This window comes from Megalobrama amblycephala, linkage group LG23, assembly GCF_018812025.1.
Source record: "Megalobrama amblycephala isolate DHTTF-2021 linkage group LG23, ASM1881202v1, whole genome shotgun sequence".
NCBI classification, from domain to species: Eukaryota; Metazoa; Chordata; class Actinopteri; order Cypriniformes; family Xenocyprididae; genus Megalobrama; species Megalobrama amblycephala.
This window is the reverse complement of record NC_063066.1, coordinates 19327257-19338340: the sequence shown is the minus strand read 5'-3', so window position 1 is coordinate 19338340 and position 11084 is coordinate 19327257. Positions and strand designations below refer to the sequence as shown.

At 41.3% G+C, this 11084-nt stretch overlaps 1 protein-coding gene across 1 annotated transcript in view; it reads left to right on the top strand.

Annotated features, from left to right (window-relative positions):
• LOC125258652 overlaps positions 1-10847 on the top strand; it is a 13593-nt gene extending 2746 nt beyond the window's left edge. Inside the window, exons 4-7 of the mRNA XM_048175595.1 lie at positions 5-83; positions 176-337; positions 5276-5368; positions 9888-10847. Of these exons, the coding sequence (XP_048031552.1) occupies positions 5-83; positions 176-337; positions 5276-5368; positions 9888-10208 (655 nt within the window). The 3' untranslated portion in view covers positions 10209-10847. The remainder of the gene's footprint in view (positions 1-4; positions 84-175; positions 338-5275; positions 5369-9887) is intronic.
• The last annotated feature ends 237 nt before the right edge of the window (positions 10848-11084 follow it).

Below are 11084 nucleotides of genomic sequence, written 5' to 3'. Positions count from 1 at the left end.
TTAGAAGACGTGAGGTTGTTGAAGATCAGCCTCTTGTATCAACACTCAAACAACGATGGCCAGCACTCTTTAATGAGGAACAGGTATGTTTTCTAAGGTCATATTGTACAGACAGTTGTTTTGTTTATTTGCTTGAACTCTCTCCTTTTTTCTTTCTCTTATGTTTCTCACATAGGTTTATGCAGAATTTAGAAGGATCAACCATTTAGACCTTAAATCCACATTCCTTACATCATTGGATAACAACTCCAGAGGCTTGCTGAAACTCTTCAGGGCAAAAGTAATACAGAGAGGCGATTGTGACTTGGAGACTTTGCTGGACAATCTAGATGAACAGGTAGGTCTTAATTTTTATTTAAAGGGATTGTTCACCCCAAAACGAAGATTATGTTGTCATTTACTCACCTTCATTTTGTTCCAAACTCATAAGAATTTTTTTTATCTTCAGAACACAGATGAAGATTTTTAATCAAATCTGAGAGATATGCCCCTTCATTGAAAGTCTGTTCACCCAAAGCTTTGACACTTCAAAGATACATTGATCAAAAATAAATCATTATGAGCCATTTAATCTGTGTTGTCGAAAGAGATTTGTTGCTTGATGCATGAGAACATTGGTTCTTGCAGAAGCTCAAACCAGAGCCATATTCAAGGGCTCTGGTTCAAATGTGCTGGCCTGGCATGCGAGAACCTTGTTGGTTCTAATATTTCGAGCAAGCATACTTCAGCTTCCTTGATCAAATTCCTTCCTTGTGTCACAGACACGTCAGGCTCCACCGTGCACCAACCACAACGCTCCCAATCACCGGAATACTAATCACCATCACCTGCACATCATTATCCCCTTCATCACCATCAGTATTTAAGAGCACTCACACCCTGCACTCACTGTCCGGTCTCGTTGAGCTATACTTACCTGTATGCTTACCTCAAGGACTCCCACGATCGCTACTTACCTGTCTCCTGTGCTACCTGATCTCCTAGTGTGTTCCTCGTCTGCGTGTGAGTGCTCCTCCATCTCCTGTGGTCTCCTGCTCCATCCAGTTCTGAGTCTCCACCATCTGCAATCACAAAAGGACAGTAACTATCACCAGACTTTACCATTGCTCACCTGCTTCACTCTGCTTACCATATCTGCTCACTGGTTATCAATAAAGACTACTTACCTTTTGTACATCTGTGTCCGACCCCTCTGTATCATAACAGAAGACCGGACCCAAACCGCTAAACCAGTATGAGCCAACAGGATCCCTTCCAAGCACTTGTGGATGCGCTACGCCGCACTCTGACCATCAATCCACCAACGCCATCCACAATCCCCTCTCCTTCACCGGCACCTGCAGTCACCACCGTCAACACAGCCCTATCTCCTTCTCCACCTGTGTACGCCAGTCCCATGGCCAAACCAGCGCCCTACTCAGGATCAGCGGAGGACTGCAGCGGTTTCCTGCTGCAGTGTGAACTGGTCCTGGAGATGCAGCCGCACCTATACCCGAACGACACAGCCAAAATTGCGTTCCTCATCTCTCAACTCAGCGGCAAAGCATTAAAATGGGCTGATTCTATCTGGTCACAACATGGCGCGGTAACTCAGTCATATTCAGCCTTCATTTCCCACTTCCGGGAGGTTTTCGGAAAACCCATCTCAGATTCGACTGCTGGTGAGAAACTTTACAATTTAAAACAAGGTTCCATGTCAATTTATGATTATGCTTTGCAATTCAGAACGCTGGCTGCCGTAAGTGGATGGAATGAACAAGCTTTGATCACGACTTACCGCCAAGGATTGGAGCCTCGGGTGTGACTGCATCTCGCTGCATACGAGGATTCCATCGGCCTAGAAAAGTTCATCCAGTTCTCCATCCGCTGCGCCACTCGTATGCAAGCGTGTCTTCAAGAACACCAGGACCAGTCATTCTCCGACTCTCTCCTCTGCCGGTCCGAACCCGTCAGCTCTCCAGAACCAGCCAATGAACCCATGGATATCGAGAACTCTCGTCTCACCCCCTCAGAACGAAGACGTCGGCTGACCCTGAACCTCTGTTTGTACTGCGGTATGCCGGGGCATGTCATCTCAGCATGCCCCACACGACCTCCTCGCCCAATGGTGAGTGCCATTCTTCCCTCTACTCATAAAATGAAACCACTCACCACTGTTGGCAACTTCATCTCCGGCGCCCTCTGCTGGCACCTCAACCTCAAGACCTCTCCGTCTCCGGTTGTCTACCAGATCAGTTCCATAACGGGAAAACCTCTCAGCCGAAAACATGTGCGCCGTGTGGTGGGACCCCTTCAACTGCAAGTCGGACTTCTTCACGTGGAGACCATTCATCTGCTGGTTCTGGAGGAATCCACCGCTGACGTGGTTCTATGGTTGGAGCAGCACAACCCGACCATCTCCTGGAAGACCGGCGAAATCCTGAAGTGGGGCGAGGCCTGTTTCTCTCACTGCATCTCTACGCTTCCTGTTCCACGAGCTCTTTCCAACGAACTTCCAATCTGTACAACCTCCATCGAAAGTCCAGTCGAGAAACATTCCATCGACATCCCTGAGTGCTACGCCCCCTTCAGCGACGTCTTCTGCCCCAGAGAGCCTCTAAGCTGCCTCCACACCGGCCATGGGACTGTGCCATCAATCTGCTTCCGGGTGAACCAGTGCCAAAGGGTAAGATATACCCACTTTCCATCCCGGAGGAGTACATCAAGGAGGCCCTCGACCAAGGTTACATTCGTCCATCAACGTCCCCTGCTGCATCCAGCTTCTTTTTCGTGGCCAAAAAGGACGGAGGCTTGAGGCCCTGCATAGACTACAGAGCCCTCAATAAGATCACCATCAAGTTCCGTTACCCCCTTCCTCTCGTCCCAGCGGCCCTGGAACATCTCCGTGGTGCCACTGTGTTCACGAAGCTGGACCTCCGCAATGCGTACAACCTCATCCGGATACGTGAGGGGGACGAGTGGAAGACCGCCTTCATCACGCCCACCGGCCACTACGAGTACCATACTACAGTACGAGTCATGCCGTATGGTCTGGTCAACGCCCCCTCCGTATTCCAGGACTTCATTCATGAGGTGCTCCGGGAGTTCCTCAACCGATTCGTTCTGGTGTACATCGACGACATCCGAAAAACCTGAACCGATCATTCCAAGTTCCCTCATCGTAAGCCCCATCACATGGTCGGAGGAGACCATACCCTCCACGAACCCTCCGCCGGGTTGCCCACCAGGCTTGCTCTTCATCACCGGGTCACGACGCACTCAAATCATCCACTCAGCCCACACGTCACTTGGCACTGGTCAATGGAACCCTCTCGTTGCTTAAACAACGCTTCTGGTGGCCCAACATGGCGGCAGACGTCAGAAGGTACGTGCAGGGCTGCAGGGAGTGCGCCACCTCCACCAGGTTCACGTCACCTACCAGCCGGCAAGCTCCTTCCTCTGCCCGTTCCAACCCGGCCCTGGTCACACCTAGGAGTGGACTTCATCACCGACCTTCCAGCCTCCGATGGATTCACCTGCATTCTGGTTATCATCGACTGCTTCTCCAAGTTATGTCGTCTTATCCCTCTGAAAGGACTAACTACTGCTATGGAAACAGCTGAACTGTTATTCAACCATGTGTTCCGGTACTTCGGAATTCCAGAAGACATTGTGTCCGATAGAGGACCACAGTTTATTTACCGTGTCTGGAAGGCCTTCCACTCACTCCTAGGTGTGGCCGTCAGCTTAACATCTGGATACCACCCACAGTCGAACGGGCAGACAGAAAGGAAAATCCAGGAGATCGGCCGCTTCCTCCGTACCTTCTGTCAAGACCACCAGAACTCCTGGAACCAGTACTTGGGTTGGGCCGAGTACGCGCAGAACTCCCTACGTCAACCCACTACAGGACTTACACCATTCCAATGCGTACTCGGGTACCAACCCCCACTGTTCCCCTGGGATGGGGAACCCTCCAACGTGCTAGCAGTGGATTACTGGTTCCGGGAGAGCGAGAGGGTATGGGATTCAGCACACCATCAACTGCAAAGAGCCCTGCGCAGACGCAGAATGACAGCCGACCTTCGCCGTTCCGACACTCCAGTCTACCAGCCGGACAGAAGGTCTGGCTGTCTACAAGGGACATCAGGCTGCGTCTGCCCTGCAGAAAGCTGAGTCCCAGATTCATTGGCCCCTTCAAGATCATCAAGCAGATCAATCCAGTCACTTACCAGCTCCAGCTCCCACCAGGTTACCGCATTCACCCCACATTCCACGTGTCCTTATTCAAACCTCACCATCCTTCTGTTTCCTCCTCCACAGGGCCTGACGTGGCAGCCGCCGAGCCTCCCCCTCCACTCATCCTAGAGGACGGAACAGCCTACGAAGTACACGAGATCTTGGACTTCCAACGCCGTGGTGGTCCAATACCACCACTTCCAATACCTCGTAGACTGGGAAGGTTATGGCCCTGAGGAACGCTCCTGGGTTCTAAGAAATGACATCCTCGATCCCAACCTACTCCAAGACTTCCACAGTAACCACCCTGACAGACCTGCCCCGCGTGGAAGAGGACGGCCACCACGACGTCGGGGCCTCAGGAGCGGGCCGTGGAGGGGGGGGTACTGTCACAGACACGTCAGGCTCCACCGTGCACCAACCACAACGCTCCCAATCACCGGAATATTAATCACCGTCACCTGCACATCATTATCACCTTCATCACCATCAGTATTTAAGAGCACTCACACCCTGCACTCACTGTCTGGTCTCGTTGAGCTATACTTACCTGTATGCTTACCTCAAGGACTCCCACGATCGCTACTTACCTGTCTCCTGTGCTACCTGATCTCCTAGTGTGTTCCTCGTCTGCGTGTGAGTGCTCCTCCGTCTCCTGTGTTCTCCTGCTCTATCCAGTTCCGAGTCTCCACCATCTGCAATCACAAAAGGACAGTAACTATCACCAGACTTTACCATTGCTCACCTGCTTCACTCTGCTTTCCATATCTGCTCACTGGTTATCAATAAAGACTACTTACCTTTTGTACATCTGTGTCCGACCCCTCTGTATCATAACACCTTGTTAGCTGACCAGTAGGGGTGTGACAATACAGGGTTAGTTCACCCCAAAATGAAAATTATGTCATTAATTACACACCCTCATGCCATTCCAGACTTGTTAGATTTTCATTTGTCTTCAGAACACAAATTAAATGAAATCTGAGAGAATGTCTGTTTGTTTATACATTTACAAATGTTATTAATCAGATGTTATTATTTTCATTTCCTTGTACAGATGGCAGACTTAACTGTGCAGAGAAGGGCTACTGCTCTTCGGGGTCTTCCTTTTTATTTCAAGGAACATGGAACCATATGCAAGACTATTCTGGTAATTTTTTTTATATTCTCTACTGTTCTTTGAAAATTAATGGGATCATGTTGTTTTGTCACTGCGTGTCGCTGGCAGTGTGAATGGGACTAACCTCCCTCAAAAGGCATTTTCTCCACCTAGTCACCCATAAATCTTGTACCCTCTAGTCACCTATCTAGTCACCCTAGCAAATCTCCTCCATTAAATCAGGTGCTTATGACTTAAGTATAAATAAATTAATAAATACATAAATGCATAATTTAATAAATAAATAAATGTAGAAATGCATAAATAAATGAATAATTAAATAATAAAATTCTAAAATAGATAAATGCAGCTATGCATAAATGAATGAATACATGAATAATTTTGTCCAAAGAATATTTTTTTAAATTGCGCTATGTTTGTACCATTTGTGTTATACTACATTTATGTATTTCTACATTTATTTATTTTACCAGTCAGAACAACCGTTTCTGTTAGGACCACTGGCTCAGCTGTTGCTGGATGTAGCTGACCAGCTTGAAAACAGTATGTTTCTCCAGTTTATATCTGATAGGTTGGTAAAATAATAAGTAGCTAAATGAATAGCTGATATACAGTACTGTGCAAAAGTCTTAGGCATGTTGGTATTTTCATACAAAAAGTTTTTAAGCCAGTTATTTATATCTTTTACTGTAGTGTGTCATTTCCAAACATTCATTTTGCAATTAATTGTAATAATCCAGTGAGATTTTTGTATGCATAAAGAGTCTGACAATAGTCTCTATGCTCCACATGGAGATCTGATCTCATCTTCATTGAGTCTGTCTGTGATTACATACAAAACTGAGATGGACTAAATCCAGAAGAACTGTGACACTTGAGGAAACCTTCCTGCAAAACTACATGAATAGGTGTAAGAATAGTTGCAGGTGACAAAAGCAGTGTTTCCCACAGGATTTTGTGAGACTGTGGTGGGTGGACACCAGTCCCTCTATGGGGGTCTGGGGGCATGCCCCCCCTGGAGGAAAATTTTGTACATTTTAAATTTAAATGCATAAATCTGGTGCATTCTGAGACCAAAATTTAAGTGATTAGATCAATGAAGAAATTTGTTATCTTGTAAACAATTTTGTGCTCTAATAGTAATTTATTTATTGGTGATGGCAGGGCACATTAGTCACGTACACAACATATAGTAGGCTAAATGATAGGTAATATGTGGTCAAACATGTAGAGTATACATTTAATCCATTAAAAAATATGTAGCAAAAGAGGTTACCTTTGTTGAATTAATTTATTTATAGAATAATTAGTGGAGGGATGTATCTACAGATCTGTATTTGTAAAACTAATGGCCACTCTTTGATTTGTTAAACACAATCCAGAATGCACTAAACACACTACTTCATTATAGAAAAAAATAACAAATGAATAAAAATATATAATCATAAGCTGACCAATAAATAAATAAATAATCTAGGTGACTATATAATTCAGCAGCAAAAAGTATGCTAGCCTAATTCTTGAAAAAAAACTTTGCACAGTAATTTTATAAAATCTGAATGTTAATAAAGTTTAAAATTACTATATGCATTCTTATGAAAGGAAAAAAAAAAAACATTTACATTTGATTTATATATTAATGTAAAGACATATGTATTTATAATAATCTAAGATTAAAATACATTTAAAAATTTATTTTAAATGTATTGAGCAGCTGTTTAATGAGAACAAAATAGGCTATTGATAAGAACGAAAGAACAAAATAGGCTATTAATAATCTTTCAGTGTGCAAAACCATGATAATATGAAACGCTTCAAAACAGCAGCAAAAAAAAACGCTAATGCACATCCCGGGTGCATAATGATGTGCTTGAAGCAATATCGAGTCAGAGCACGCAGTTGCGCAGCGCATTGAAAAGTTCACGGCACAAAGATAACCCCTGTGTATATCTGCAACTAAGACTTTATTGATCGTATGTTTCTTTTCAGTTTTAAATACCAGTTATTGTGCTTGTGACACCAATTCATAGTCCTTGTGTTGTGCGATCTAACTGTAGCCAGTATGACATCGTTCAGAAACAGCAATAAACTCCAGCAAGATTGTCATTTTATGCAAATCCACAGCCCTTTATCTACATATCAAGTATTATAATGGGAATATATCATATTGGAGAGTTTTACCGTGCAGACTGTCGTTACCGAACGCGATGCGCTGTTTGAGTGCTGAACAGAGAATGATTGACAGCTGCAGCGGAGAGAAGACGAGTTTCTTTGAACTTAAATTTAACAATGTACATATTCTTCCGTCCTCACATGAAGCTATGGAATGGCTTCAGATGAGTTTGAATATAGTGCACAAAAACTTAATTGGTGCAAGTCTATTTCTGTTGCCCTATGACTCAATTATCAGTCGATTATTTAAATATCGCGACAGGCGTACTTTGAGACTGTGGCGGGACAAATTAGAATGTGGCGGGCCGCCACAGTCTAGTCAATGTATCGGAAACACTGCAAAAGCCATTTCAAACGCAAAGGGTGCTCACTACAAATATCGTTTTGATTTAGTTAATAAAAGTTAATTCATAAATAAAAGCTATTTATGTTATTATTTTTGACAGCATTCTCACTTTAAAGCATTCTGATAAGTGCCCAAACTTCACAGTACTATAGTTTTGCAGGTAGGTTTCCTCAAGTGTCTGGGAGACGCTGCCTTAGTTTTTCTGGATTTAATCTGTCTCAGTTTTTTTCTGTTTCTTCATGTAATCACAGACAGACTCGATGATGGTGAGATCAGATCATACCGGCTGCTATCAGACTTCTTGTGCATAAAAAAATACACAATTAATTGAAAAATGAATGTTTGGAAATGTAAACTGATATTTCCTACTGACACACTACAGTAAAAGATATAAATAACTGGCTTAAAAACATTTTCCGTGTGAAAATATCAATGTGTCTAAGACTTTTGCACAGTACTGTACATCAGATATACTAATCAGACCGTTTTTGTGTAGAATTATTGGCAAATTTGCCTCCTACGTCACTTGCTTCCAGACATCCAGTGGACAGTAGATTTCTACAGCAAGATTTTAAAATGCTAAATTACTGAGCTACGCTATAACTAGGGATTGATGGTTTTTAGTCGAAAGAAAAATGGAAAATTTTAGTGGCAGAAAAATAAATGCACAAAATATCTTAAGCCCCCCTTCCATCAGTGCTTGCACAGTTTCACTGTAACTGTTATCAAAGGACAATTGTATCAGCCCATCATAACAACGAATAAACCAATAAATATAATAAGAAAAGCTCAAAAGAAGCAGACAGAAAATGACAAGCGGTTAAATAATAATAGTTGTATAACATCAGTGCTTGCACACACTTTCACCTCAGCCATTATCCAACCCTTATGGTTGACTATAAAACAACATAAAGCGCAGTCCCATGTATCAATCAGGTTTTGTCATTTACTGCTTATGGCACCTAATTCTACACAAAAACGGTCTGAATAATATATCTGCTAGTTATTATTTTATGAACCTATCAGATATAAACTTTGTAATTCTTTGTTAAAATTTGTAATACATGCATGGCCAAATTAAACCAGGGGGAACCACCATGAAATCTTTCAGAACAACAATCCTAATTAGACACTAGTGTTGTCAAAAAAAATATTACTTCGATACATATTGATACTAAAAATATCTGAAATGGTTCCAATACACTTTCTCTGCAGTATTGATACACCTGTTTCAGCTGCACGTTCTCACTCTTTCTTCTCTCCGATGGTGAAGTGACATTCACTCTTCTCATTTGCTCTGAATAGTTGAAATAGTGCTTGTATTGTGAATCCTTTTAGTCATTCCTACAAGTTTCATGCTCACACCAAAAGCATGTGCACCACTGATCTATATAAGTGGCATGCACAAAGCCTTCTGTCAGGTAGCTTTTGAGTTGCAAGTACCAAAATGAGTGGTTTGCTCCGCTTAAACAGTCAAATACACACAAAATTGTAAACGCCTGTATTGGTGAGTGGTCAGTTAAGCCATCAGTTTTGGAATGTAAATGGTTGTGAAAGATAATGCATGTTGTGTAACTGTATATTGGATCCGTGCATAAGCTCTTAAAGAGACAGCAGTCTAATAAGCCTGCTGCTGTCTGTCATGTTAATCAAAGAGAAAAAGACAAATCAAATCACTCTACTCTTGACTGAATAAATTTTGTAAGTGTAAGCATTCATCTGTATTTAATTTTTACAATGAAGACTAACCAGGGTTATTTTACATCTGATTACTTTGATTTATGTAGTATTTCTTAGTTCTCATCTTATTATTGACTTTTTTTATGAAAATGAAATTTTGCAATTTTTTTTTGTACATTCTGTCAATTATATTTCTTAGAAGTCTGTATCAGCCGGTCACACTATATATTTTAAAGTGGGAACTTTTTAATATTTTATTAAATAGCGAGAATATGGGGAATGAAGATGTTTTGTATTGTTCTGGATTTATTCACTATCAGTATTAATATTGCTATTTTATACTTTTTACAGAGTTCAGAGGCATTGGAGCATCACAAAGTTGGAATGAAAATGGGAATTCTTGAAGTGGTGAGCAGCAACAGTTCCACTTCAAGATCCCTCTCCGATGTGGTAAATGTTGCAATTGTCCTTGAAGAGGAAGTTGTCCTGGAAAACATGGGAGACTTTGTGAGTGCGTTCATTGTCCTCTTTGGCATGCTCTACGCACTTAACATGGAGTACAACAAGGACTTAAGATATACTTTTGAATTCATTCAGAAGGTCTTTTTGAACATGGGAACTGAGTGCAGCAAAAAAGTGCAAACTCTGATGAGCAAATTATTGGAAAACTAAGTGAAATTTCACTTAACCCTCACGGGAGAAGTACCCTTAAGCTCAAAGTACCTTTTGTGAGAATGTTTTTTGCTGCTTTCTATATATCTGTAAATGTGTTTACATGCTTAATATTTGATGAGTAAGATGCAGTTTCATGAGCTCATATTAAGATGAAATTAACTATAATAAACTAAACACAACCCTGAAGTAATTTTTTACTTCAGACTTTTGCAGCGTTTCAAATATTTGTAAATGTTTTACAAAAATTCAAGTAAATTTACACTGAATATTTAAAGTAACCCTCTCCTGTTACTTGCATTTTATGTTGTGTTGACGTTTTTGCACTTTAGCAAATATTAACATAATATTTTAAATTATTTAAATGTTTAATATTGTTAGTGCAGTTTCATAAATGTAGTACCTAAATACCAAAATGTCAGTGAAATTTCTCTAAACACTGATAATACATGTTTTTTAAATAATTGTTTTGTTAATGTAAGATCTAAGGTCTAATGAGTTTTGTGTATCTTGGAATCCTGAATTGAAATGCATGATTTTTATCTACTAAGGTCTACTGTGCAGAAATGTTCAATGTATTTACCATTTAAGGTATTTTCACAATACTGTTGTAGATTTAATAAAATGTATTAAATAAAATGTGGCAGTATGGCTTGAGTGTTTAATATATATATATATATATTTTTTTTTTTTTCTTTTGGGGCAACGGGGAATAAACAATACAGTGAAGTTGCTTTACTAATATAAATTTACCAAAATACATTTTTAGTTTAGGTAAAACTAAAAAGGAATGCTACTACAATTTAAAATGTATAATTGGGCCAATAACATGGGTTGGTAAACTAATTTCTTTTCAATTGTTTTAACGAATTATTT